Source organism: Cervus canadensis, chromosome 19 (genome assembly GCF_019320065.1).
Source record: "Cervus canadensis isolate Bull #8, Minnesota chromosome 19, ASM1932006v1, whole genome shotgun sequence".
NCBI classification, from domain to species: domain Eukaryota; kingdom Metazoa; phylum Chordata; class Mammalia; order Artiodactyla; family Cervidae; genus Cervus; species Cervus canadensis.
In genome coordinates this window covers 19,196,873-19,219,968 of record NC_057404.1, presented here as the reverse complement: position 1 = coordinate 19,219,968, position 23,096 = coordinate 19,196,873, and the positions used below count along the sequence as shown (strand labels likewise).

At 36.6% G+C, this 23,096-nt stretch overlaps 1 protein-coding gene across 6 annotated transcripts in view; it reads left to right on the top strand.

The window, feature by feature from the left end:
• The window catches only part of RBPJ (recombination signal binding protein for immunoglobulin kappa J region), a 226,429-nt gene that overhangs the window by 187,300 nt on the left and 16,033 nt on the right, over positions 1–23,096 (top strand). For all 6 annotated transcript variants that reach the window (XM_043438827.1, XM_043438826.1, XM_043438828.1 and 3 more), the window contains 3 exons: positions 10,167–10,262; positions 18,204–18,369; positions 21,090–21,264. In XM_043438827.1, coding sequence (XP_043294762.1) covers positions 10,167–10,262; positions 18,204–18,369; positions 21,090–21,264 — 437 coding nt within the window. The remainder of the gene's footprint in view (positions 1–10,166; positions 10,263–18,203; positions 18,370–21,089; positions 21,265–23,096) is intronic.

The following is a 23,096-nucleotide window of genomic DNA, read 5'->3' as shown; positions in this document are numbered from 1 at the left end:
TATGTGTTAACTATAAAGAGAACAATAGTAACATGACAGTGAGGAAATCTGACAGACACCACCTTAATTAAATGTTCAAAATTAACATCACCAATAATGGACAAATAAATTCCACATGCATCATGAAGAATCACAGTATAACTTTTGTGTGATTCTTCCCAAAAATGCATAAGCTTAAATCTAAGGTCAAGGAAACCGTCAGACAGACGTAGATGGAAGGACATCCTATAAAGTAAACAGCATTTACTCTTCACAATGTTTAAGATTATGAAAAATAAAGACTGCAGAGTACCAGAGTAAAGGAACCCCAAAGGTCACAACAGCTAGGTTACACGTGACAGATTTAACTAAACTGGACCAGGAACAAATTTTTCTTTTGCTCTAAGGATGGAGTTGCCAAACATTTTCTCTAATGGATCGGATAAAGTGTTAGGCTCTTTGGGTCACACTGAGTTTGTTGTGACTTTTCAGCTCTGTTCTTGTGTCCCCAAATCAGCCATAGACAATATGTAAATGAGTGGTGTGTCTATGTTCCAGCTCAGCTTAATTAAAATAACAGACAAAATGGAGACTATCCTGATTTGGCCTGAGTTCAGAGTTTCTCAACACTGCTTCACACTTCCGCCCCCCAGTAAAGAATATTAGAAGGACAGTTGGAAACATCTGAATAAAAATCTATTGTGGAAGTATTGTATCAGTCATAATTGCATTGTGATTGTATAAGACAATGTTTTTTGGCAGTAAACACAAGTATTTTGGGTAAAGTGGTTTTATGTCTATAACGTGCTCTTAAATGGTTTTAAGAGCATAATATACAAATATGGTAAAATGTTAACATTTGCTAGTCTGAGGGAAATGGAGACTAGGAATTGTTTGTACTACTTTTGTAACTTTATGTCTGAAATTCAAAATTTAAAAATATTTTTAAGGCATATTTCAGATCAAGTGGGTTGGGAAAATATAACTTACATCACAGGTCCATGTAAACATATTGTCAATTACTTATTTTTATATATCTTGAAGAAATTCTACTGGAATTTGTTTAATTCACATGATAGGCATTTTGAAATGTAAAGTTTATTAGGTAAATAATATTATTAGATAAATATTTTCATTACCAGCAGCAATAGTTTTGAGTGACTCCTAACAGTAAGATATATTTTGATGAATAAATTAGTTATCTCCATAAAAATAGCAATCCGCAAAATGTATAAATACTATAAATAAATATAAAAAATGGTAATAATATAATGAAAGGAGATTTTCCTTTCCTTAAGTGTATACAATGATATAATTAGGTCCCATCTGCTTTATCATGGCTTTCCATTTACACTTTAGCAGTTTTCCCTGGTTAGAAAATTTTAATAGCTTTTAGGACTTCTGCTTCTGGCCAAGATGGAGTAACAGGGACTGGAATTACTCTTCAGCTTGAAACAGCTAAAAACCTGGACAAAATATATGAAACAGCAGTTTTCAAGATATTGGACAGCAGGCAAGAAAGGACAGTGACCTTTGAGAGACAGGAGACAAATGAGGTGAGCCCCAGCTTAGTGCCTGGAGTAAGTTTCCAGTGTATGATGTATGAAGGGGAATCCAGCTGGAACTGGTAAGCATCTTGAGTTGTGGAGATGAACTGGGAATGTAAGGAGGCTAATTAAAGTGGTCAGAATTCTTTGGGCAGAGAACTGGAGAGGAAAGAGCTTTGCAGGGTTTCAGAGATCTTTAGAGGGTCCGCTCTAGTCTTGAGCTGAGTATTGAACAACACCTGTGTGAGTAAACTACCCCAGGCTGGGGGAAGATAAACCTAAAGAATTAGAGGAAAGAATTCCTAGAGCTCTCTCAGTTCTTTGAATTGTGCCTGTTGCCAGTAGTCAAAGTGGGAAAAAAATCTCATCATTCACAAGTGCATCAACTAGAGCATTCAGAAGAGTTGTTTCAGTGGTGCAAAATGAGGCCTAGACTAAACTAGGTGCTCTGGTTTCACCTAAAAACCTTAAGCAAGTTTGAAAGGATCAAACATTTTCTAAATAACTTAACTTAGAACTAGAACAAAGCTCAAGAATATTTAAAGAATGGAAAAATATCCAGCACTCAGAAAGGTGGTAAAATTCATTGTGTCTTAACAAATGATCGAAATAACCAGCCATTAAAAAATGTAGGAAAATGGTTCATAATGAGGAAAACCAGTCAATTAAAACTAACCCAGAAATGACACAGATAATAGAAAAAGGCATTAAGACGGTTAATTGTATTTGTCTTCTTTATGTTTAAGAAGCTAAGATCAGGACTGTATAAAATTTTTGTCAAAGGATAAAATGGTAAATATTTTTGTTTTTGTGGCCTGAACAGCCTCTGTTGTAACTGCTCAACTTTGTTGTAGCACAAAAGTATCCAGAGACAATGTCTAAATGAATGGACATTACTGTATACTGGAGTATAACTTTATTTCTGCTATAGGTGGTAGGTTGCATTTGGCCTATAGGCTGTAATTGCAGATCCCTGAGCTGGAAGAGAGAGGGGAAGTTAAATAAAGGACATGGAAAATTAAAAAAAAAAAAGAGAAGATCCAATTCACATTTGTAGAGATGAAAACTAAACTATTTAAATGAAAAAGTACACTTGTGGTATTAATCACAGATACATGCTATTGAAGAAGAGATTAGTAAACCTGAAGGCATACCAATAGAAGCTATCGAAAATGAAGCACACAGAGAAAATGTCTGAAAAAGATCATTAGTGAACTGTATTGTATTTTCAAATGGACCAATACACATGTCATTGAAGTTGTTGAAGGGGAAAGAAAGAAAAAGAAAGTGAAGTCGCTCAGTCGTATCCAGCTCTTTGCGACCCCATGGACTGTAGCCTGTCAAGCTCCTCCAACCATGGGATTTTCCAGGCAAGAGTACCGGAGTGGGTTGCAAGAGTTAATGAGTGAAAATTTTCTAAATTTGGTGAAAACTATAAAATAAAACAACAGTTCTAAAATCCAGTGAACCCCAAGTGCAAAAACTGTTACCTTTTTTTCCTGGAAACACATCATCATCAAACTGCTTAACCTCAGTGATAAAGAGAAAATACTAAATGCAACAGAGAAAAATGATACATCATATACAGAGGAACAAAGTTAGGTAGCATGACAGAAGTTTTTCATCTGAAACCTTGCTAGGAAGAAGAGGACAGTGGAACAAGAGTGTTAAAGTTCTCAAGGGAGAAAAATATGGCAACCTAGAATTCTAGACCCAGCAAAGGCAAAAACAAAGACAGTTTTCAACATAAGAAACTGAAAAGGAATCAATCATAAACAGGCCCGAGCTGTAAGAACTGCTAAAGAAATCCTTCATGCAGAATGATAAGGAATTTTGTATCTCTGGGCGTGTATGGAAGTTGGACAGTTTAATTCAGAGTTTCTTTCTTTAAAAAAATAACCTTAAAAAAAAATAATCTTTTAAACCTACCCTATTCTAATCCCTGTCTTCCAAATTAAGCAGTAGTTAAAAAAGTATGTTGTTATTTAGAGGATGATCTTTTAGATAGTGTTCTAAAAGTACTGTTTTACTGATACAGAGTCAATATTTTTTATTAAGTATAGTTAATACTATATACTGTTCAGCATTTCACTTTTTAAAAATACTACATTCTTCTGGATATATAGATGAATAGATATGGTAGGAACTGAATGCTAACTTTCAAGGGCATCCCAGTCTCTTGAAAATATCCCCTTAATGTGGATCACAGGTATAACTGACTTTACTTAACTGTGGATTAAAAACACAGAATAAAACAGGTTTTATACTGAGATACAGAAACAACTGGAGTGGTTTTCTGTGGCCTTTAGTCAGTTCAGTTCAGTTGCTCAGTCGTGTCCGACTCTTTGCGACCCCATGGACTGCAGCATGCCAGGCCTCCCAGTTTTCCTCAAACTATACTCTGCAGCTCTCTGAAATGTTTGCAGGTATTGGGCGTATGTGTGGAATTACTTAATGCAACAAAAATAAGTTTCTTTACCAGCAGACAGTTCATGTTGGAACCTTTATTATTTGGATTTTACAAGTGACAAAAATCCAATTTGCGGAGTGCAGAGACTGATCCCATTGGTAAGGGTGACAGTTTAGACCTTCCATCTTGGTGCGCCGCTTTTCTCCTTGAGTATTTAGGATTGGCTCTGCTTAGTTCCCAGCTCAAATGCCTTCCCCAGAGTCCCCAGCCCCACACACACACACACACACACACACACACACACACACACACACACACGTCAAATGCCTTCCCCAGAGTCCCCAGCCCCCAACACACACACACACACACACACACACACACACGTCAAATGCCTTCCCCAGAGTCCCCAGCCCCACACACACACACACACACACACACACACACATCAAATGCCTTCCCCAGAGTCCCCAGCCCCCAAGCACACACACACACACACACACACGTCAAATGCCTTCCCAGAGTCCCCCCAACCACACACACACACACACACACACACACACACACACACGTCAAATGCCTTCCCCAGAGTCCCCAGCAGCACACACACACACACACACACACACGTCAAATGCCTTCCCCAGAGTCCCCAGCCCCCAACACACACACACACACACACCACACACACACGTCCCAGCCCCCAACAACACACACACACACACACGTCCCCAGCCCCCAACACACACACACACACGTGTGGTTTAAATCACTTACACACCCTTTGGCGCAGTCATGGCGGCTTAACTGAATATGGTGAGGAAGTAAGGGTCCTATTTTCAGATGATTAGGAGTTAGCACCATTAAGGACATTCTTTTTCGGATTTTGCTTGCGCTATAAAAGAAGTACACATTTGTAAAGGAAAAAAGAGTTGGAAGGTTGACAAAATGATAGTTTAACCATGTCAAATTATAATGGCATTTGCCATGATTTCATTTTAGTAAAAATATTGATAAAAATTTCTGCTTTTCTAAATATTTAAGCTAAATGTGTTTTAAGTAAGTAAACTCAAAAATAGTTGCTCCATGCTCTTCTTCAAATAATTTTTAATTGGCTTCCATTCAGAATGAATATTTTATAAGGAATTATGGAATGAAATAAAGAATACATAAACTTCAGAACTTGTTAAATAGTAACTGTTATAACAGATTATGAGTTTCAGCTTTATTGTTACTGTTTTTTTTTTTTTTTTTAATAATTCAGTAATACAAAGTAGTTATTCTACTGGTAACGTTCTTAGAGCACCTATATTGTTTTCAAATGATAAAATTTCCCTCATTCTTTCTTCAAAAGACATTGGATGATTTTCTCATCTTCCTGTTGGAAGGAACAATTTTGGTTTTCTTTAATCCACTTTTTTTCAGCCCAGGTGAATTGCCCCACCCCTCTGGTATTTGGCAATATCTGGAGACATTTTTGGTTGTCACAAATGGAGGAAAGGTGCTATTGGCTTCTAATTGGTAGAAGTTAGAGATAACTGCTAAACACCCTCCAATGTACTGCACAGCCCCCTCACAATAGAGAATTGTTTAGCCCAGGATGTCAACAGTGCCTAAATTGAAACCCTGTTCATTTGAAGAAACTCTACTCTGTTTGAGTGAAGAGCATATGGGCTGTCACTTCATGGGGTTTACTTTTTAATTGTGTTTGAGTATATTGCCTTAATTTTTTATAATGGCTCTTTAAGATTTCAGAATAGAACCATCAACCTACAATTGCCAGAGAACATAATTTTAATGTTTGATATTCTATTAACAAACTGGTGTTTTTCTTGTTGAAGAAGCTATTTGTTAAATTGTTGTTACAGAACAACTATTATTAAAGTTTTCAGTTGCTTTTTCAAGAATTTGTATTGTAAATATGAAGGGAAAAGACAAGGAAAACTGGTGCTATCTTGCATTCATCATAAATATGTTGAGATCTGTACTCTTGTCATGATGATATTGTGAACAGTTACTTCCAATACGAGCAGCTAGCATGATAACCTGCGCCTGGGAGGTAATGGGCTCTCAATAAATCTTTAATGGGAAGATGGATAAAAGTGTAGCTTACCTGTTATGCTTGCAAACACTCGTACCTTGCAAGTCGGGTGAAACACCTGATCCTTCACCTCCTGGTCCTTTTCAAGTTTTCCGTCAAACTTAAGTGGAAGTCTTCCAACCTCTACCTCCTGCCCCCTTCCTCCTGCTCTTCTAAGAAAATAATAATAATAGGTAGTGTTTCCTGACCCTTGATATTTGTCAGTTTGTGGGGATACTTAATTTAAAATATTTTTCACAATGTGAGCTGTTAATGTCATTTTTTTAAACAGGTGAGAAAACTCAGGCTTAGTAATTGATAAGAGTTAAGATTCAGACCCTGTTTCATACCAAAACTGGGCTCATAACCAGTGCAAAATATCTAATAATATTGATTTTGTCTTCAAGGGCCAGACTGCCTAAGTTTGAATCTGGAGACTTCAGTGTCATGTTGGAAAGTTACTTAGCTGTTCCTCCATGTCTAAAATGTGCCTAATAGTGTGTCTTAGAGGCTTTGCATACTGTTTGGGATGACAAGGAGAAAGCCCTGACATCTGACACACTAAGTAATTACGAAATAATACAATAGAGACTATAATGCAAGTAGAATTCAGTGCGGGGAAATACGTTTGAAATTGTTTCTTAAAAAATTTTTTTTCAAGTATATTGCAACTATTCACATTTTATGCCAGTGACTGGACTTCTGTGTCAGTTTTGTCAAGATATTGACCTTCTGGCTTCGCTTTTCTTCCCTTATCCCCCTTGCACACTGGTCAGTCACGTGACTTAGTAGCCCCTCAGATACTGCACTATCCTTATCCTCTCCACGCCACACCACTTGTCCACTGCCCAGCATGTTTGAGAATGTGCTGTATTCCCTTGGAATGTTAGCGGGAATTGTCACTATCATTTATGAATTTCAACATCAGCCAATCCTTCAATACAGATTTTCAGTCATTTACATTGTCAGCTTCTTTCTCCATTCTCTAGAGAGTATTTTCAAGTATCAGTAGTACCTGTGGCCGCCTTCTTACCTGTTAGGCATCACAGCAGGCTCTCATTTTACAAAAATTGGTAAGGCTGTTGGTTAGCTGGTGGCTGACTTCTTGCTAAAATTAAAGAGACTTACACCTCTGCAGCATCTCACCCTCAATTGTTACCTTCTTTTGAGGTTGTCTCCGGCCTTAACATCTAATAGACAGTTTCAGTTCTACCCTTACTGGTTCTTCTTCATTTCCTTTTATACGTTTTCTTCTTGACATTCCTATCACTGTGTTTTCTTTCTGAGAGATTTCGTTCATTTCCATGTCTTTGGATGTGAGCTATATTCCAATGAACCCTACTTTTCCAGCCCAGATCCTTCTCTGGAACTACAGGTGGTTATTTCCAACAACATATTGAATACTTCCAGCTTGGAGTTCTGGGGCATTTCAGAGTTGACGTTTGTCAAATATAATGGAACTTATTATACACTTCCCTTTCCTGAAACAGAAGTCTTAAAAGTTGTCTTCTCCTTGTACTATCTTCTATTACCTCTTTCTTAGTGTGTCAGCCTTATTTCGAGTTTTCCTCTGTTCTTTCTTAAGTCCTTTCCCTATTTCACCACTAGAATTAACTAAAAAAGAAAACTGACTGTATGTCTTTAAAAAAAAAACCTCAAGATCTCAGGTTGCCTTTTGTGTACATTGAAAATACAGATTCCACAGCGTGGCGCTTTTATTTTGATTGATTTTGTTTCTTTAGTTTTACCTTGTGAGATCTTCAATCTTCATTACTGCATGTGGGATCTTTTTTTAAGTTGCCCGCATGCAAAGTCTTGGTTGAAACGTGTTGGATCTAATTCTGTGACCAGAGATCAAACTCCGACCCCCTCCTTTGGGGTTGCAGAGTCTTAGCCACTGGACCACCGGGGAAATCACAGCATGGTGTTTTTTTGGTAATGGGGTTTGGTGGCTCAGATGGTAAAGAATCTGCCTGCAATGTGGGAGACCCAGGTTCTATCCCTGGGTTGGGAAGATCCCCTGGAGAAGGAAATGGCAACCCATTCCAGTATTCTTGCCTGGAAAATTCCATAGACAGTGTAGCCTGGAGGGCTGCAGTCTATGGGGTTGCAAAGAGTTGGATAGGACTGAGCAACTAACACTTTCACTTTGGGATAAAATTAAATAATGATCTTTCCCCAGTTTCAAAGAGATGGATTTTTTTTTTTTTAAGATTTTAAGTTTTTTTCTAGGTATTTTAAGAATTTTATTACCTGCTATTGCTTTTATCATCATCTATCTTAGGGTGGTATTTGAATTAACTTTTATATTTAGTATTTAATTTTTTTTTAAGATTTATTTATTTTTGGCTGTGCTGGGTCTTTGTTGCGGCACATGCTTTTTTCTCTAGCCGCGGCAAGTGGGGACTCTTTATTGCAGTGCACAGGCTTCTCTTTACCGTGGCGTCACTTGTTGGGGAGCACGGTCTCAGGGGCACGTAGGCTTCAGTACTTGCAGCACGACTCGGTGGTTGTGGCTCAGGGGCCCTAGAGCGAGGGCGCAGTAGTTGTGGCGCATGCGCTTGGTCACTCCGCAGCACCGGGATCTTCCGGACCAGGGATCGATTCAGGGTCCTTTATTACCTCTGCCCTCCTTTACATAGGTACTCCCTATTGGAACTTTTTGGTCATACCTCTATTTGACTTATGTATTTCATTACAATTTGTTTTCCAAATGTTTTACTGTCTTTACTGGACTTTGAGCTTTGTTCCTGTGGTAAGGATTAATTCTTAATTTATTAGATTCCAGCGTTACCTTTTCTGCCTTGAATTAGTAAATGTAAACACTGTCATCTAGATTATCTAGTTTACCCACAACCACTCTATTATTATGTCAGCATTATTCTTATTACCAGATACAGAAACCAAGCTAGATGAGGTTAAGAGATACGCCCCAGGCCACTTCTATTCAGAGTGCTACAAGTGTAAATTCCCCACGTTTGATAACTTAACTACTATTCTACAGGCTTCCCTAGTGGCTCAGACCGTAAAGAGTCTGCCTGCAATGTGGGAGACCCACATTCAGTCCCTGGGTTGGGAAGATCCCCTGGAGAAGGAAATGGCTACCCACTCCAGTATTCTTGCCTTGGGAAATTCCGAGGACAGAGGAGCCTGGCGGTCCATGGGGTAGCACAGATTCAGACACAACTGAGCAACTAACTCTTTCACTTCACTTTTCATTAATCTATAGCCGTCCTCTTGTACATTTGTCTTTTTACTTATAAATAAAATAGTATTCAATTTATTAAAAGTGCTTCTTGATGATTGTTTTTGAAGCCCTTTTGCTTTAATTTTGTAATGTGTTAAACGTCTTAAGAATTAGGATTCTACTGATTAAGATATGTGAAAGTTTGATCTGTGTAGACCTTGGGTTCTTTGTATTCTATTGTATTGCTCAGCAAAATAATTGATAAATATTTTTAAGACATTGAACTTTTTGTACAGCATTTGTGTAATAAATGGATAGTTGGGGTACTTTATACCTGAAACAATTAACATTGTATTTTTCCAAAATTTAATTGTTTTTCCCTAATTTGAATTACCCTTTATTAAACTTTGTGTTTAGTAACATCGTTGAGAGTAATTATGAGTTTGTGTATTAATGATAGCCCTTTCTTCCTCCTTTTGTAGGGCTGTTATTTTAAGAACATGTAGTAATAAATTTGGATGACCTGAGGATTTCTTACGGTTTTGTATTTGGTGAAAAACACTCATTCCAATAGCTGGAGGAGAGGGGCTAGTCTTAGTTGGTGAATTCAATTATTAAATACAACAGTATTGCACATGATTAATTTTGCAAAGGGTTTAAAGCCTAATAAGCAATGAACTTGGTATTTCTACTTACTCTATAAATTGTAATTGTGGTTTAATTGAGTTATATCATAAATTCCTATAGTGAGGGACATTTCTTCTTTACAGAGAACAAAGTATACTGTTGAAGATGAGCAATATTTATTTCCTCATTGTATAATATTTTTAAAATTTAGTTATGGTTTGTTTTGCTTTATTTTCATTTTAGATTTACTTGTTTGAAATGCTCTTAAGCATTGTTTTTACAGAACATAGTAATATTCCAAATCTTACCCCTATAATAGTAAATATTTATATTTTATTTTAGGGAAGCTATGCGAAATTATTTAAAAGAGCGAGGGGATCAAACAGTGCTTATTCTTCATGCAAAAGTTGCACAGAAGTCATATGGAAATGAGAAAAGGTAAGATTATTTTTTCTGGTGGATAGTTAATAGTTACCACATGAATTTGCAAATGATGTATTGGTATGCAGGTAAGAGAATGGTTCTATTATTGGGTTATTTGCAAGTGCAAAGTGAAAAGTACAGGATTTGTCTCTATTGTCTCTATTTAGTACAGATCCTCTGGCTAAATCCCTGATTTCACAAAATGAAATAATCCCTAATTTTTATTCAGGACTGCGTGGTGTTCCCTAAGTACTTCTGTGGTACATTAGCTCATTCAAAAAGTAGTTTTCCTTTTGGTGCAAAATGTAGTTTTATAAAGAAATATGACCTCAGTATTATCATTTTTAAAAGAAAAAGGCTTAACCAAACCCCAGAATTGAATTATGGAGTGGTTGTAAAGAAGAGTACTCCCAGCGCTTTCCACCGAGGCTGTGTGCCTGTTCAGCTTAAGGGAGAGACAGCAGAGTGGATTGGTGCCCGTGCTCTGTGAGTGTGGCCTTACAGAGATGACCTGTGAGTCAGATTAGCCAGAATTAGAGTGTAACATTTTACTATTTAGTGTTTGCCTTAGTATCTTTTAAATTTCAACATTTTTGGTGTTACTTGTGGGTTTTTGTTACTTAGTTTCTAGAATTTTCCTGTTAATAGTTTCTCAAGTCTTTGTCTTTCAGATAGCATTTTTATGTTAAACATAAAATAACATGCTTTGGTGGACAAGGCTGCTTGTGGAGGAACATGAAAGATTTTTTGGGTTGGCTCGAAAGGTAATAAAACTGAACTGGAAGAAGGAATGAAAACTCAGGTTTAAGTATTGGATTGAAAGGAATGAGTGGAGTCTTTGTGAGTCCACAAAATCTTTGTGAGTTTGTGAGATAAAGGAAATCTTAGCATATGCATAAGAGAAAGGAAATGGAGTACATTGATTTAATGTGCTAAAAAAATTTTAAATAGTCTGTTTCTCAAAGTCCTCTAAATCTGAATTGAAACTGTTTAGTTGATAATGTTATCATCAAAGAGGATGAGAGCTGAAAACAGTATTTGGGACTCATATTGTCAAGTGTGCTTTTTTAGTTATTCAAGTTCTCTAAATTTCTGATTACTCATGAAACTTAATCATCAGATTCAAATATTAGAAGTAGTTGGTACCTATGGTTTGGGACATAGAAACCAAATCAAGATATTGGCCCTTTTTTGTATGAAGTTGATACTGGCTATGCAGGTCTCCCTGCCCTGTGACATCATGTAAATTATAGGAGACGGTCTTTTTTTTTTTTTTTTTAACTCCTAAGCAAAACAAACCAAGTTAGTACCTTATTACTTGAGATGGATCTCAAGGCCAGTGTTGCACCTCATAGTGAGACTGAAGGAGGAACAGCTTCCCTTTTCCCAGTCATGATCTAGACATTGTTCAGGAAATGCCTTACATGTTTTAATGTTTTAATCCTTAGAAGAATCTTGTAAATAGGAATGCATTAGTGAGGAAACAAAAGATCAGAGACTTTAGAAATGGGATCGTAGACAATAGGATAGAAAATACTAGAGATCTCTTCAAGAAAATTGGAGATATCAAGGGAGCATTTCATGCAAGGATGGGCATACTAAAGGACAGAAATAGTAAGGACCTATCAGAAGCAAAAGAGATTAAGAAGAGGTGGCAAGAATACACAGAAGAACCATACAAAAAAGGTCTTAATGACCTGGATAGCCACAATGATGTGGTCATTCACCTAGAATTGGACATCCTAGAGTATGAAGTTAGGTGGATCTTAGGAAGCATTGCTGTGAACAAAGCTAGAGGTGGAGTTGATGGAATTCTAGTTGAGCTGTTTAAAATCCAAAAAGAACATCTTTTTTTAAAGGGTTGTGCTCAGTATGTCAGCAAATTTGGAAAACTCAGCAGTGGCCACAGGACTGGAAAAGATGAGTTTTCATTCCAGTCTCAAAGAAGGGCAATGCCAAAGAACGCTCAAAACTATCATACAGTTGCTCTCATTGCACATGCTATATAGCAAGGTTATGCTCAAAATCCTTCAAGCTAGGCTTCAGCACTACGTGAACCGAGAACGTCTAGATGTACAAGCTGTGTTCCAAAAAGGCAAAGGAACCAGAGATAAATTGCCAATATTCGTTGGATTGTGGAGAAAGCAAGGAAGTTCCAGAAAAACATCTACTTCTTCTTCATTGACTACACTAAAACCTTTGACTATGTGGATCACAACAAACTGTGGAAAATTCTTAAGGAGATGGGATTACCAGACCACCTTACTTGTCTCTTGAGAAACCTGTGTGTGAGTCAAGAAGCAACAGTTAGAACTGGACATGGGATAACGGACTGGTTCAGAATTGGGAAAGGAGTATGGCAAAGCTGTATATTGTCATCCTGGTTATTTAACTTTTATGCAGAGTACATCATGCGAAATGCTGGGCTTGATGACTCACAAGCTGGAATCAAGGTTGTCAGGAGAAATATCAACAACTTCACATATGCAGATGATACCATGGTAATGGCAAAAAGTAAAGAGGAACTAAAGAGCCTCTTGATGAAGGTGAAAGAGGAGAGTGAAAAAACGGGCTTGAAACTTAGTATTAAAAAACTAAGATCATAGTATCTGGTCCCATCACTTGATGGGAAATAGAAGGGAGAAAAGTGGAAGTGGTGACAGATTTTATTTTCTTGGGCTCCAAAATCACTGCAGACTGACTGCAACCATGAAATTAAAAGATGCTTGTTCCTTGGAAGAAAAGCTATGACAAACCTAGACAGCCAGCATATTCTGAGAGCTGGACCATAAAAAAGGCTGAGTGCCGAATTGATTCTTTTGTACTGTGATACTGGAGAAACCTCTTGAGAGTCCCTTGGGCTGCAAGGAGATCAAAACAGTCAGTCCTATAGGAAATCAGTCCTGAATGTTCATTGGAAGGGTTGATGCTAACGGTCAAGCTCCAGTACTCTGGCCATCTGACTCATTGGAAAAGACTGATGCTGGGAAAGATTGAGGGCAGGAGAAGAAGGGGTCGACATAGGATGAGGTGATTGGATGGCATCACTGACTCAATGGACATGAATTTGAGCAAATGCCAGGAAATAGTGAATTACAGAGGAGCCTGGTGTGCTGCAGTCCATGGGGTTGCAGAGAGTCGGACACGACTTAGTGACTGAACAACAGCAGTGAAAATAGAAATAATTTAACAAGCTCATCATATAGCTGCTCACCTGGGCAGTGTTGCTTTCCCTCTCCCCACCCATGGATTTTTGAAGATCCATTTTAGTACGTTTTCATTCATTTATTAACTCTTCTTTTCTTTATTTCTGACAACCTGTTAGATTCCAAGTACTATGCAAAAGGCTCTTTAAGCCAAGAGTTTTAAAAGTCGCTATGTCATTTAATACTGAAGTGGGTAACTGAGACCTGGTGGAGATACAAACAGGGAAGAGCTTCTCAAAGTCCCAAATAAGATTCCTGTTTGCTAGTCACTGTTAAAAATATAAAGCTATAGTGGCTTATCAAGTTAAAATAGGTGATTTAGTGATTATCTTTTATTATGGTTGCATTTATTTTCAATTTCTTTCTATTATTTGGGTATTGCTTAGTGAATCTAAAAACCTCAGTGAAAGGAAAGATCAAGGAATCTAAGCTTCTGACTCCAAAAAATGAAAAGATTAAAAAAAAAAAAAGCCAGAGTAACTACTTTCTTAAATTTACTGGGTTATTAACATTTCCAGAAGAGACATGGCACTAGTTTTATAGTAAAGGCAAAAACTTCTAAAAATTACTGATTTTTAAAAAGTATTAGTAGTCAGGGGCTGCTAACAGAGGCCAGTCTCCTGGGTGATTGTCAGGGCTTCTTACTGGAAGAGGTCTTGTCCCTTACTGCTTGGTAGAGTATAGTAGAAAGAGGAAGATCTGCTTGCTTTCTTGTTGATCAGATTCAGGCCTTTCTGAAAAGCTGCTAAGTTTAGGCATGAGGTAACCTGGGGACATGACCACAGTCTTCTTGGCTTACAAAATAATTCCAGTGAATGATGCTAGAAATATTTAAGCAGGAAGTTTTATCCTAAAATTTAAATTGTTCTGAGAATTCACTTTTGTACCTAATAAGGAATATTTCTTTGCTTAATACATTTGGTATCCCACTTATGTTAGTGGTTAGTTTTAACCTTTCATGAAGACGTTCTTTACAAGATTGAAAAATAAACTTTAAAAATTATTTCGTCTAGAGGAAAATTTCCATTAAAGATATGGAAATGCCATTTGATGTATTAGCATTTCTTCAACTTGGTGTTAAGGGAAGTATGAATAATAATCAAGGGGTAATGATTCTGCCAAAATAGTCAGATAATGTAAATGATGTGTTTAGATTTTGTCTAATATTATGTATTGGGCTGAATAAAAAGACTTCTTTGAATCTGTAAGGTATTTTCCAGACCTCATCTTATGATTTGAGGGAAAAGTTGTTGAATCATTCTCTGAAAATAAAGACTGATTGTTTGACTTACGAAATGAATAAAATCATAAATGTGTGCGTATCGCCACCAAGTGGTAGATAGAAGCATTGTGTGCCTAAGTTGCTTAGATGGAGCTCCTGGGAAAGATGAGAAAATAAAGGCACACTGTTTAATAAAATGTGCTTTCATAGCAGCTGTTAAACTCCGAAAGCTGACCACTTGATTTCAGACTTCTCACTAATTGTTTGGTACACATTAACCATCTGTCCAAGTTAAAAACATCGATTCACATACTACTATAAAGGTATATAGTTAATTTTTCTTCTGTTAATTAGGTGATATTCTTTCCTTCCCTTCCTTCCTTTAATTTCATTTGTCTGTAATTTTTTAATTGATGATTATCTTTTGTTTGATTATTATATTACTGCAGAAGTCTCTGGAAATGAAGATTTGATTCATTAGCTGATTTTTTTAGGGGGTGGCAATATTGGGATGTTTAAAATATGATTTCATCATCACATAGAAATGAGATATCTTAATGTTTATATTGGATTTGCTACTTTCTTGCATCACAGCTTTTTTTAAAGTAGTTGTAGAGTTGATGTAAAACTAACGCTAGTTTAGAGACGGTTGAAGACTCTTCGTTTTTCTTAGGTTTATTACATGACTGGAAAGCACTTTCAGTATAGAACCTTAGTCAGTGTTGTAAAGTGATAAAGAATTTCTTGACAATCTTTCTGATTTTATGCCCTGTTGATTTCATACCACTTCATCACAGTACTTTTGAGAAAACCGGCAGTGCTGAGTCATTTGGGCTTTCTTCATGGCTCAGCTGGTAAAGTGTGGGAGACCTGGGTTCTATCCCTGGGTTGGGAAGATCCCCCGGAGAAGGGAACAGCTACCCACTCCAGTATTCTGGCCTGGAGAATTCCGTGGACTGTATAGTCTATGGGGTCACACGAGTTGGACACGACTGAGCGACTTTCATTTTCTTTTTCACTTTCACTGAGTCTTTAACAGTTTTAGGCCTTTTTCCAGATGTGAAATAAAAGTATCTTCTGTGATAACTTGTTGGGATTTGATTACTATATTTGGTACACTATACTAAATGCAGCAAGTTTTATAGCTGGTATACCAGTTTACTAAGGAGACCTAGTATTTGTCAGTGCTCAATAAAATACTAATAGGAGATAAGTTTTCCAAAATTGATGGCTTCTCAGCTTCCTAATAGTGTGCCAGCTAGGAATTTGAGTCTGTGCCATGGTAAGTATTGGGTGGTTCCCAGCATTAGAGGCCAGAGAGATCCCTGGTATAGACTTGAATGAGCAAATTCCAGAACTTGCCCAGCTAATCTAGGCATCCCTCCAAATTTGGAGTGACCTGGAGCTGAGCCCAGTGCCTCCGCTGTGACCTCTGTGCTCATGGCAACAAGGAGAGTATCCAGGCAAAAAAGCCGCTCTGGTTCCCTTCTCTTCGCTCAGAAAAGTGTGAGAAGACCCTCAGAAGGTTTTCCTCCTCACTCAGCCTAACCCTTTCAGCCTGCTAGGTCTACTTCCCTAGCACCCCTGGCTTCGTACGTATCCTATGGTCCTCCTCCTCTGTACTCCAGCCACGCTGGCCTGTTGTTTCTCTGCTGTCTCTTTCAGTCCTCCCTGCTTCAGAGCTTTTGTGATTGCTGTTCCCTCTTCTGAAATGCTCTTCCCCAGATACCCATGGGTTTAGGTCCCGACTCAAGGTCACTTCCTTTAAAAAATTTTCCTTGGCCAGTCTAGTCTTTTACATTTTTAAGTACCCCTTCCTTGCTTTATTTTTTTCCCTAACCAGCTAAAGTATATATGTTGTTTTAGTCACCTACATTTTAAAAATTGTCTTTCTTATTAGAGTATGAGTTCCATTAGGACAAGGATTTTTCTTTAACTACTAATATTTTTCCAGTGCCTGGTACAGACTAGGAATGTAGTAAATTTTTGTGAATTAGTGAAAATTAAATAAACCCAGCTCACTTCTTATAAATTGTGTGTAGATTACCTCTTAAATACTAATTTGGTAGAGTTGAGCAAAATGTGGATGCCATTGTTTATTTTGATTCAATTCAGTTAATATTATAGTAGGTGCTGAGGGGGAAGCAAACAAGTAGATACTATGCTACCTTTAGGGGAGACTGAGAACTAAGTCCAGCATGATAGTATCTGTGTTTCTGTGCATTGTTGGCCTAAAAAGTGGTTAAAAAGCATAATAAATTAGCTGCTAAATTTTAGAATTAGAAATTTCATACAAAACTTGATTTTAGGTGACTATTGGAAAATTGGAGGATGTGACCAACACGCGACCTCCACACCCTTAGTTCAGCCGTATGGGAATGCTTGCAGTTCTCAGTTGCTTCCTTGTCATCAGAGCCACACACTAGTGGGTGATGATCTTTGCGGTTAAGCTTTTTTTTTTTCCTTACAGTGAACTTAAAAGAACTAAGATAGCAATTTCTATGCTTATAACTATATAAAAAGTGGGAATTGCCTTGAGGGTTTTCTGTTTCAATAAAGAAGGGAAGGAACATACGTCTTTAGGTAATTAAAGAATATTTCTACTTATTTATTGTACACCCGGTCCACTCATTTAGATTACTTACCTGGCCGGTATTTGAGTTTTCAGGCCCCTAGATGAGACATATTAATAAATGTTTTAAAGTGTGTATAAGTCAATGTGTGTAATCGAGCGAAGGAGTTACCCCCTGTATAAGAACTGGATTGATGGTCTTCTGAATTAGGTAAAATGTGGGGCTTGAGCTAGACTTCGAAGTAATCTAACTGCTACGAGAAAATTATAAGGAAGTAATTCTAGGTGGGAAGAATTTGTGAGGGCAGGTTATTGGCAACTAACAAAACAAATCTGTTGGCTGTCTTTGAGTTAAAAGAACAATAATATATTGTTCTTTGATCCACATGCAGCAGGTGTTTAGGTTGTAAGATACATGGTAAACCAATGATCCATTTTTGCTTTTAATTCTTTTACTTACTTGTATTAATATTTTGGAAGTGTCTACTTTGGACACTGCTCTGTTTTCCAGATTAGTTACCAAATGAAGTTAAGAGTGATATCCATACCAAAGATGTCATTAATTAACAGTACATCATTTTGAGTAGACTCTAAGCAGTAATTGCAGATTCTGTGGTGTTATACCCTATTTTTGTATATGTTGAAATACACTGGATTTTCTAAGTGCAGATGTTCAAAACTCTGAGCTGTGTGAAAATTTATGTTTCCTGATCTGAAAGTATCTAGGCTAAGTGAATGCGTAATGTCAATATAAATGAACCTTAACCGGAACAAATGGAAGTATTGATTTCTGCGCTCTGGGTACGGTTATTTGCATTACAAAAGACTTGACCAAAATGTTTCTTTATGAGCTAACTTGGTGTAGTTCAACATGATTTTGTATTCGTATGTTCAAGAAAAGGAAGTGCTTTCTTGAGTGTAATTGCATTGTGTTTCCTCCCCCCTCATTGTTTTAGGTTTTTTTGCCCTCCTCCTTGTGTGTATCTTATGGGCAGTGGATGGAAGAAAAAAAAAGAACAAATGGAACGCGATGGTTGTTCTGAACAAGAGTCTCAACCATGTGCATTTATTGGAATAGGAAATAGTGACCAAGAAATGCAGCAACTGAACTTGGAAGGAAAGGTAAGTTAAGACTGCTGGTTCCCTGTAAAGAGCATCATGATACCATAATGTAGTTTTCTTACTTGTTTGTGTAGTGGTGATTTTTTTTCCCCCCATTTTATGGTTACTGGTAGCACTTTCTTGAATATATAAATCAGAACTGGAATAATCTCAAATAGCTGAAATCTAGTCATGATTCGTGAAGCTTGCGCTTTGACATCTAAAGGTGGCACACAGGAAGCTTCCTTAGCTTGCTAGCAGTTTTAGCAGGCTGTGAATCATATTTCTATTGGGGGCCAATAATAAATTTAGGAGGCTGATTGCCCATCCATCTTATAAGGGCATCATAGTCAAAGAACAATGATAATACATAGTTCACTAATGTTTTACTCTGCTCATTTAATCTTAGTCTTTTACTGGAAGCAAAGTATTAAATAAGTTGTAAAGATCATAAGTGTTTTATTTAGCTTCATTGTGGAAGAAGACTATCTTGTATAGTCAGGAACACTGTAAATAGCTTTCGTCAAACTTTTAGGGATTTTCTTTGATTACTTTGCTAAGAAATGCAGTTTATGAGTTAGTTTTACTAATTGTATTTTATGAATTTAAAAAGCAGTTAATCTCAGTCTGTACCTTTAGTACTCAAAAATAGTTCTTTATTGACTTAGCATCAACTTGTTTTCTCTTGCTGTTAAAATTGAAAAATGGTTATTATTTCTGATTTCAATGACCACATGAATGTCTTTTAAAATACTGCATAAATAGCTATTTTCTCACTCAATAACTATTTGTTGAATGTCGTAGTGTTTGCTATATTGTAGTTGACACTAGGGATGAGAATTGGAGGGCAAGGTTGAGGGTGGTGAACTAGGGGATTTGTACTCTCATTTAATTTTTTTAGTGATTTTTACAGATAATGAGTCATTTTACAGATCATGAGCACTGAGAATAAGGAGCTTTAATATCAGTCTCCTTCAAATTTGTGTTTCTGTCATTTATATTCTTATAATTGTTATCATTAAGGCTTGTCAACTATGTATTTTAAGGTAGGTTTGAGAGGAAATTTACTACTGTAAAGATTGTTTTCATTTTAAAATAGAGCAATATAAAATATATCTGAGTTATAACTCTTGAGCCAAAGTTAAAGACATATTTAAGTAGTTGGTTGAGTAAAGAGGCCTTGGTCACGTCTCATGCATTTTGGTTATGTATGTCTCCAAGCTGTACACCTAGACATTTGTAACTGTGATTGATAATTAGATAGGTGAGAAGCCCAGCCGTTTCGTAGGTGACACAGCGTGAAGAATCTGCCTGCCAGTGCAAGAGACATGAGAGATGTGGATTCAGCCCCTGGCTTTGGTAGATCCCCTGGAGAAGGAAATGGCAACCCACTCCAGTATTCTTGCTTGGGAAATCCCATGGACAGAGGGGCCTGGCACGCTACAGTCCATGGGGTTGCAAAAGAATTGGACACGACTTAGCAACTAAACAACAGCAATTGAACTTTATTGCGAGCTTTAACTGCTTCCAGCAGTTCTGAGGGCAGTAATACCAAACAGCATGCCCACTTGCTTTTCTCAGCATCATGGCTTTAGTACATCTTTCATCAACTTCTGCCATTATATCCTTTCCCCAAGCCCTAGAAATTTGCAGAAAATAATACCTGAGAGCTTGAGCATTAACTAGTACTTAAAACACTTCATTACAGGGAAGTACAGTGTCTCTAAGCCAAAATTATGTGTTAATATTTAGTTTTAATGAAAAATGCTATCAGAGGAGTCTATAGAGAATAAGACTGGTTTAGAGTCAGCAAAAGGCATTCCAGGCAGAAAGAACAATATAATCATATGCTTGGACCATCAAGATACAAGAACGAGGTCAGTTTGGTTCCAGGTAGGCACAGATGGACCAAGCAGTGGGATGGATGCTGAGCTTCAGAAAGTGCACTTTACTCCTGTCTCACTAAACAACCACTCGTTTAAAGTAATATTGTTTTCTTTCAATAGCGTGTTCATTGAATGGTGCGATTAGTCATTGGGAAAGGAGGGATTTTATTTTGCATTATTGGGATTTATTTTGCATGTTCCTTTCTTATTTTAATATTTATTACAACAAAGTTCTAGTATATATAGCCCTTATTTTTATTATGGTCATGGTATTTGACTATATAGTTATATTTTGGATCTGATGTTTTTAATTTGTTAAATATTTTCTCAGTTTTTGTCTTACATGGTTGAAGCTAGGTAAGCTATGCAACATGAATTTTTATCCTAATTAGCACTTGAATTTTTATTTTTAATAATTACATGCCCTATACCTCTGTTGCTAGTATTGTTTTGTTTATATAATTCGAATTCTACAATTCAGATATTTCTATAGACTTTTGTAGCATTATATTTTGTATTTCTTTTTCATTTCAAGGCAAATGTTTTTATTGCCTGAAGGTCTTGATAATTCTGTAAATAGATGTAGAGCTATATAAAACAATAAAAGATTATTTTTTTAAAAGTCTTTTTGAGAGGGGGAAACAACACAATGTTGGTATTTTGTAGACTCAATAAGGAAGATTTTGTACTTTGTTTTCAGAGATCAATTTTAGTACTTTTTACAGTTGGTTTTATCAGCTGTTCAGTGGAATTACTGCCTTAAGTCTGATCAAACTTAGCCATAGCCTTACTGAGTTATTTGTACATAGCTGACAGGGTTTTGATGCTATTAAGACTTATCCTTTTCTTTCACAGAACTATTGCACAGCCAAAACATTGTATATATCTGATTCAGACAAGAGAAAGCACTTCATGCTGTCTGTAAAGATGTTCTATGGCAACAGTGATGACATTGGTGTGTTCCTAAGCAAACGGATAAAAGTCATCTCCAAACCTTCCAAAAAAAAGCAGTCACTGAAAAATGCTGACCGTATGTATCCTTGTTTTCTTTTTTTCCCCTCAACTCCCAATGTGAATTAGTAAGACTGATTCAACTATTTTTTAAAATAAAATTTTCTTTCAGTAGCCAGTTCATTCTTTTAAAGTATTTTTTTTGGTCTTCACTTTATCTGAAAAAGTCATATTCAATTATTATTGCTGCTTTGTTGTCTTTTTTGTTTCTCTAATTAAAAATGGTCAATACCTGGTGTAGCGAAGTGGTTCTTAACCAGAATTGGTTCCTCACTGCTCCCCAGAGGCATTAGGAAAAATGGAAGTTTCCTTTTGCTGTCAGTGACTAGAGGGAGTAATGTTAGCATTGAGTGTCTAAATATCCTGCAGTGTGCAAGATGGTTCCTATTCCACAAGAATTGATTCACTCAGAATATCAGAACACCTCTTTGAGAAGCACTGTTACATCAAATGGACTTTGGAAGGCCATCATGAAAACCTAAAAAATTTTAACATGGTTGCTCTGGCAGACTGCTGTCTCTGCACATTTTTAGACTTTCACGGGTAAATGCTGTTTGAATTATACACTTCAACTTCTATACCCATTTTTCTTTTTTTATTTTGACTTTTTATTATGAAAACTTTCAAACTTAAACAAAAGGGGTAGTACTGATATAAGGTGACCAACCACCAGACCTCAACAGATTTTACCAATTCTATTTTATCATTTCTGTCACCACCAACTCCTCTTCCTCCTTCAGTTGCTAGAATTTTTTAATGTAACTCTCAGACATCCTGTCCTTTCAGTCATTTCTGTAGTAGTGACTCTTAACAGAAAATTTTCCTTTTAAACGTCATCACACCCAACAAAAGTTGATGATAGTTCATTAATGCCATCTACTGGCCAGTCCATGTGCAGACTGATCGTACTGTCTCAAAGCATCTTTTTACAGCTGTGTTTCTGTTGTTTTGTTGTCTTCAGTAGTTGGTTTGTTCAAACTTGGATCAAAATAGGGTTCGTATATTTTAACCTGAAATAGTTTCTGTTCTTTCTACTAGCCTTTTTTTTCTTTCTGTGTTATGTATTTGTTGAAATTGGGTCATTTTTCCTATCGAATTTCCATATTCTGAATCTGACTGATTATGTGTTTCCTCTGTCTCGCATATCTTCTATAAACTGTTGATTATACCTAAAGAGCTTCATTTTAGAATTAGCTTGTTCTACATATGTTCATTTCTCTCAGATCAGAAGTCTTATTGTCTGGTTATCCCACTTCTTGTCACACTAAGATTGGTTATAGTAAGTTGAGTTGTTAGTCTAATTCAACAGTTACAAAATTCCTCAGGAAACTTTAACCAAATGATTTTAGTAGTCCTTCATCATGGTTGCAAAATAGTGGCATTTCTAATTCTTTTATTCTTAACTTTTACATTTGTTTGCTGTTTGCTTTAAATGTAGTCTATGGAGAAAAGGCAGGGTAAGCGCTTGTGTACTAATTTGCAGAATAATAGTTTCATTCTTTGAAGGTGAGGTTTTAGGATTTTGGTTAATTTGCTTGGTTTTACTTTGTTTTCTCTTTTTTTAATGAACTTATGAGATGTTATATAGTGGGTTGTTTTTAGTCTGCTTTAGCCATTATCATCATCGTTATGGAAATCTCAAACATACTAAAGTAGAGTTGCATAATAACATGAAACCTCTTTTGTTTATTCTCTAACTCTTCTTTATTTTATTTTATTTTTTTTATTCTCGTAACTTTTCATCAGTGATCTTAACTTCAGGCCAGTCTTGATTCATCATTATCTGTAACCCTACTCCACCCACACTTTTCTCTGCCATCATTTTAGTTTGATGCAAATCCAAGACATTGC